The following is a 6,719-nucleotide window of genomic DNA, read 5'->3' as shown; positions in this document are numbered from 1 at the left end:
GGGGCGCAGAACCCTCGTGCTGGGTACCTGGCAGGGCTCGGGGCTGCTGCGTGAGAGGAGCGGGTCAGGTCCCCCCAGGAAATGCAGCACGGTCCCTGGGCATCGCCTGCTGCCACCAGCAGCCCTCCTGGCTCTCAGACACACACTGGGACTGGCCAAGGAGCACTTGCAAAGGCTGAATGAGGCCAGGACACAGCTATAAGAAGGGTGCAGGTCCTAACTCAGTCCCTTTGTGCTGTCTCCAGGCTTTGGGAGGGCACAGCCCTCCTCACAGCATGGTTTGGGGAGTCATTGGCAAGCACCCCAGGCCAAGGCAGCAGACCCAGGTCACCATCATCACCATCACCATCTCACCACGCTCCTGGCACACAGCAGCACACAGGGCTGGAGCACCATCCCACAGGGGATGATCATGCAGACACTGCTCAGACTGCTTGGGATTATTGCCACCATGGCCAGAACAGCCCAGCACAGCTCTCCACTGGCCCACATCTGCAGGCAGGATGTTCCTGCACCCCACAGCTCCCCTGGGCCCCTTTCCCATGTATGTGGAGGTCTGAGGGGATGGAGCTCCCAGCATAGCATGTCCTGGAGGCTATTCTGCCTGTCTTGCCCATGCAGGTTGCCAAGGCAGCTGCCATCCCCAAAACCTCAGTGACTTTACACCTCCTGCGTTTTCCCAGCTCTCAGAATGCTGGTCTGGTCTTTGCTTCCAGCCCACACACGGGGTTCAGCTATGTGGTGCCATCACTAGACTGAAACTGTCAGCCCAGCCCTTCACCCCATTTTCAGAGACAGACAAAAGCAACAATAATTCAGCTCAGGGTACTTTGCCCTTCTGCAGAGCCTTTCATCTGGGGTACCGAAAATGCTGCACAAACATTGGAGCAGCCTACACAAATTGGTACCTTGGCATGCGTAGTCTGAGCCAGAGGCAGCCTTCCCTTTCAAAGTCACATAAAACACATTTGGCAGCTTTAAAAAAAAATTATTTTAAAAGCACACTGGATAAAAAAAGACGATTTTGTATTTACATGACTGGAAAGTTGCTGTAAAAACCCTAGAATGTGCCAAGCATATGAGGTAATCGCAGTTTTGGAAATGACTCTGACCTTAACCTTTAAACAGTGGCTGGCGGGCAGAGCACCTTTTCATGGTGTGCCCACATAAACACTGGCACTGCAAACCAACACCAGACACAGCTTTTCCACCTTTTCCTACAGGCATGAGAGGTCTAAAGTTCAACTGAACAATCTTCCGGGTGCCTGCTCTGCCTGGGAGACCTTTGGAGAAGATGCAGCATTCTGAGAGGCAAGGGTCTGCTCCTGGTGCCAGTAGAGCCCTTGGAGCCTCTCCCATCCCTGTATCAAAATACAGGATGCCCTTTAGCTAGAAAAACATTAAGGAATTGAGTCATCCTTGGAAAAAAAAATATGAGGCATTTAAAGGAAAAATGGGTCATAAATTCAGGCAAATTCTGTGAATCCTGTGAGCCAGAAGTTAATTGAAGGGGTTTGGAAAACCTCAAAGTCCCTAAGCTTCTCTTAATCCTGCTAGAGACAGGTCATGACTAAGAGAGGGCTGCTGTGTGCCTGGGGACCTGGGGACACGGCAACGAGCCTGGCACAGGAGCAGAGCTGGTTCCTCAGGGCTGCTCTTCTCCTTTGCCTGGGGAGATGGAGAGGACAGGACACCCCTGAGCTCTGCTGTGGTAGAAGCAAGAGGGGGACTGTGCCAGTGGCTGGGAGTGTCCTTCCTCCTGCTGTGCATTTCACACCTGAAAGGCCATTTCTGAACGTGCTCAGCCTGGCTCCACTGAGATGTGCCCAGAAAATGATGCCTGAAGTGATGCCCAGAAGTGATCTTGACAGGCAGAGAGGGGAGACTGACTGCTCTTTAGCTCCCTAAGCCTTCCTTTTTTCCCTTTTTGAAAATGGGGGCTATGCTTTCCCTTTTCCAGTCAGTAGGAACTTGTCCAGACTGCCATGACTTCTCAAATATGATGGATACTGGCTGAGGCACTTCATCCACCAGTGCCCTCAAGCCCTGTGGATGGATTTAATTAGGTCCCATAGACTTGTGCACCTTCAGGTTCTTTAGATGGTCTCAAACCTCATCTTCTCCTACTGGGGGTGGTTCTTTTTTCTCCCAGTCCCTGCCTTTGTCTGTGACTCAGGTGCTGTGGTTGGAGCACTCACTGGTGAAGACCAAAGCAAAAAAGCCATTGAGTACCTCAATCTTCTGCATGCCCCAGGTAACCAGCTCTCCCATTTCCTCCCAGACAGGGCCTACATTTTCCCCAGTCTTCCTTTTATCACCATGTACCAAGAGAAGCTTTTCCTGTTGCTTTAATTCTATCAGCAGAACTCACACACACCCCAAACTGCAGCCACAGACCTCTAGCAGGCTAAAGCAGAGCTGATGAGTATGGAATCACTGAAAATATAATTTTCCAAGAGCTCCTCTCAGGAGAATGAAACAACACAACTGTCTCCACTTTCGTCACTGCCAAGAGATCTCCTGAGACCTTGGCTTGCACATAAAGGCCACCAGACTGACTCTGAGCCCTGCCTCATTAAATCTTCCACCTGCACCCATCTCCTGGGTGTCAGTGTGACCCAGAATACCGCCAGGTACCACGCCCTGCCCCTTCTGAGATCACCTCCCATTGCTATGTTTGTCACAAGCACAAAACATCATCCAGCAGGGAAACAGCAGCACTCATCCCACTCACTGCATCTGCATCACACCAGTGCTGTGACAGGGAACCCAAGTCTGGCTTGCAGCACCAATCCAACCTTGCTGTGATGCAGAGGTATCCAGCTTGCTCCAACTCAACGCTAGGGCTGGAGAGCTTTGGAAAGCCCAAAATTGACCCAGCAGATACTACCTCAGTGGGTGTCCCAGTCACCAGCTCTGCTCCTCTTCCAAGCTTAGCCCAAAACAATTAATTCCAAACTGAGATGATGCTAAATGTTCCCCCTGCTTGCAAAAAATCCTTTCTCCAAGGAGCTGGTATTAATTCCTTCAATCCAGCTGTGAAATGTGAGACTGAGCTACAGGAAATGGCTCAAAACCTGTCTGTCCATGGAAGAATCTGATGGTCACTGGGACACCAATGCTGGGCACTGGTGTGCTGCTGGATCTGCAGGTCATTAGAACTGAATGGCCAATCCTGCATTGCTTGCCAGCAGCAGCCAGGTCGCTATCTCCGAGATCAGGGTCATTCCAAATGCTGTGAAATAGGGAGAGAAATGCTTTTTCTGGAAGAATATTTACAATTCCCAGTACAGTCACTGCAGGTGCCTCATTGATTTACAGTGGGGCAGTGCTGGGGTGGGAGCAGGGCTGTTGGCAGTGGGCAGTTTGGTGGGGAAGGCCACTGCTGGGAGGACTGTGCCAGAGGGGGGTGGCTGGAGAGCTGGATAATCGTGCTGGCAAGGCCAGTCTGTCTGTAGAAAGCTGGCACAGTGTGCTCTCCACCCACAGTCAGCTCAACTGGAGCCTCAAGGACACCTCCGGGCTCACTTCCACCTCTCTGCTTCCCCAAGGCTACTGACAAACCTGGGACACTGGCTCCAATTTCCCAGAGCTCTTCAAAGCTCCAGAGTGAAATAAATGGTGTTTTCATGGCAGCTCCTCTCTCAGTTTCAACTTTGTTCTCATGGAGCTGTGGGATCTATTTCCAGGCAGGCTCCTGGTCTAACCAGAGCAGGAGCTCTCTAAAAAGCTGCCAGCTCAGGTGTGCTTCAGCTGGAGCACCCAATCCTACCAAAATCCAGCAGAGATTTCAACATCCAGAAATCTTTGGCTCCCTGGGGACCACTGCATCCATTTCTGCCTGCTACTGGACACAGACACATCTACTTTTCACGAGCAGTTCCCCACTGGTGAATGTCTCTCTGGTTTTCCAGGCATGGGGCAGGCTGGGGGATCCTTGCATCACTGGGAGAAGAGCCAGACCTCATGGAGAGGCAGTGGAAGCAGAGCAGCCCATCCTGCTGCTGGCATGCCTGGCATTTACCACATACCGTGGGCTTCCCCCATAAGCCACTCTTAAAATACAGGCCAAATTATTGTCAGAGTGTTAACTGCATAGCCCAGGCTGCTGTTTCCAAAGTGTGTACAGACATTTCTGGGGAAGGTGCATGAATTTAGTACAACTATAAGTGACTCTGCTAATAAACCCTATCCAATTCCACATGCTGAAAGGTAGATCACATAAACTTGGCTTAACCTGGCTTGGGAAAGCCGTCTAATTACCTGGCTTTCAGTCAATGCTCTGACATGAATACACAGAAGTCTGCTACGTGGTCACTGCAAGCAAAAATAACTGGAGCCTGTCTCTTTTAAAAATTACATTTGTGTTTCTATGAGTCAGACCGCAAAGTTTCAAGTTTTCAGAGGACAGCTGTAGAGCTGTGAAAGGTTTTAATGGACAAAGTGCTTTTAGCTGTTAACAGTAATTATCTAGCACTTCCAAAACGCTTTTCACCAGAGAGCTCCATGTGCCTTGCAAATGATGTCCCCTGAAAGATAACACAGAGCAGGAAAATGAGCTCTGCAACAGCCATTAAGCTGAGTCACAGAAAGATGCAGTGACTTGGATATGGCTACGCCGAGTCAGAGCTGCTGTGGGAAGGCTCCAGCACAGAGCTCTCATCCAGAGGCCACCAGCGGCCTTTGCCGGAAGCTTGTGCGAGATGGAGATAAAGAGCAAAGACAGATTTGTCTTCTGCACTTAAGTCTGCTGCATCCTGATGAATTCTGCTCCTGCACCAAGCTCTGAAGTCATTGTGCGACTGTGAATGAGTGGAGAGCCAGTGAGTACCAGGGGAGAGAGCTCTCCCAGCCCTGCCCCTTCCCAGCCCTGCCAGGAGCATTCCCAGCATCTCCATCCACAGATCACAAGTCCAGCGTTTCAAGGTGGATTTTTGGCATTTGCACCACCATGTCAGAGGGACTGAGCCAGATTTCTCTGACCTCTCTGCATGCTGAAGACCAGAGCAGAGGACATGGACACCCCTCAGAGCAGTCTCTCCCAGCCCTCCCACACACAATCAGACCTTATCATCATACCTTTGCTTAAGGGGGAGTTTTCCAGCCCTTTTTTCCTCTTCTTCCAACCTCCTGCGAGCTTCCTCCAGCTGGGTGAGGGGGTTGGGGGCTGGGTTGGGTGGCATGGTAGGATCTTGAATGAAGGGGTGAGAAGGCTGGACGACGTTTCGGAGCTGGGCGCTGACCCACGGGTGCACCGTAACAGGTCGCTCAATGGAGAGGGGCCGGACCATGTCGTGGGGCAGCTGCTTCTTAGCACCTGAAGAGCTACACACAAACACAAAGGTTTTACATGGAGCACTGAGATGCTCTGCACAGGCACACAGTCTTTCCCAGATGAACTTGCTGCTGGACACAGGCACCACTGGGAAGCTCCTCACAGCATGGCTTTCAAGGGAGAGAGGTGCAACATCAAAATCTAAAGAAGATTTTGAGCAAGTCCTGAGACACCAGGGTGAGCAGCTCAACCCTGAAACAAACCCCACAGATCAGTGTGAGGGCTCCCATCAATCCCATACACAAAAATAAACTCAGGGAAAGGCAGATCCATCTTTTGTGGCTTTCTGTCACAGGATGCCCTCCCCTGCCTATCATGTGCCATGTTATCCACCTTGGAACCACAGCAGCAATTTCTAAGATTCCCCTGGGGCTGCAACCTCCTGTCACGGCCACAAGTTATCCTTCAGAAACAACAGCCCTTGTAGCCCACAAGCAATCCTCAGTCTCCTAAGGGTTTTAGACCCTTAGGAGACTGAGGATTGCTTGTGGGCTACAAGGGCTGTTGTTGGTCTAAAACCCTTAGGAGATGGACTCTTGCCTTCCCAAGATGTCCAGGAGGAAGGCAGCCTGCTGACACATCTCCCTTGTGCAGGGGATGCAATACAAGAGTATTATGGTTATGGTTATCCCTCGCTCTGCCAGCCCTTACCCATGGTTTGTTTTCTTATGCCTGCTGATCTCCTTCTCTCCTTCTATGATCCACTGAAGGATCTTCTGGTTTTTCTCCACGTCTTCAGGAGATCCTGGCATTTCATAGTTGGCACCATCACTTTTCCCTGAATCAGTCTTCTTAACATTCCTTTTTGAGAGCAGACTTGCTTTCCCACTGCAAGAACAAAGCTTGGGACATTAGTGCTTTGCTTATGTCAACCACCAGAGGGGCAGAGGATGGACACATCTATCTTCAGACATGGACACATCTATCTCCAGACATTTTCCACAGCTCCCTGCTCTACCAAAGCTCAAACCAACCGTGCCACAGTTCAGGCTAAGAGTAAGATTGCCTAGACCTGGGCACAGCAGCTTCTCTGCCCAACAACCTGTGGGGAAAGGGAGCTTCTCCTCTGGCCAAATGAGCCACGGCAAGATCTCTTGCCATGAGAAGGGTTTGGTTAAATCCTCAGAGCAGGAGGTTATCCATTGGCTGTCTCTCCATGCCTGACCACTGCTTGAAACCAGGTCCTTCCTATCACCCTCAGATTCACTGATACCCCAAACTCTGACTTGCCATGCCCAGAGTTTGCTTCTTACCCTGATTTGAATGAGGCTTCATGTCATGGTGGAAGATCACATCCCAGCAGGGTGGGCTGCCTCCCATGGGGAAGCCCAGCCAGCCCAACCACTGCAGCCAGAGGGATGCCAGGGCTGAGCCAACCACACGG

At 51.1% G+C, this 6,719-nt stretch overlaps 1 protein-coding gene across 1 annotated transcript in view; it reads right to left on the bottom strand.

The window, feature by feature from the left end:
- Window positions 1-2,283: 2,283 nt before the first annotated feature.
- Window positions 2,284-6,719, bottom strand: part of AXIN1 (axin 1) — a 64,674-nt gene continuing 60,238 nt past the window's right edge. The window contains exons 6-7 of the mRNA XM_017741261.1: window positions 5,987-6,163; window positions 2,284-5,325 (exon numbers count right to left, since the gene is read on the bottom strand). Of these exons, the coding sequence (XP_017596750.1) occupies window positions 5,061-5,325; window positions 5,987-6,163 (442 nt within the window). The 3' untranslated portion in view covers window positions 2,284-5,060. The remainder of the gene's footprint in view (window positions 5,326-5,986; window positions 6,164-6,719) is intronic.

This window comes from Corvus brachyrhynchos, unplaced genomic scaffold (genome assembly GCF_000691975.1).
Source record: "Corvus brachyrhynchos isolate BGI_N302 unplaced genomic scaffold, ASM69197v1 scaffold58, whole genome shotgun sequence".
Classification (NCBI taxonomy): Eukaryota; Metazoa; Chordata; class Aves; order Passeriformes; family Corvidae; genus Corvus; species Corvus brachyrhynchos.
The sequence above is the reverse complement of the archived record's forward strand: the minus strand, read 5'-3'. Positions and strand labels throughout refer to the sequence as shown.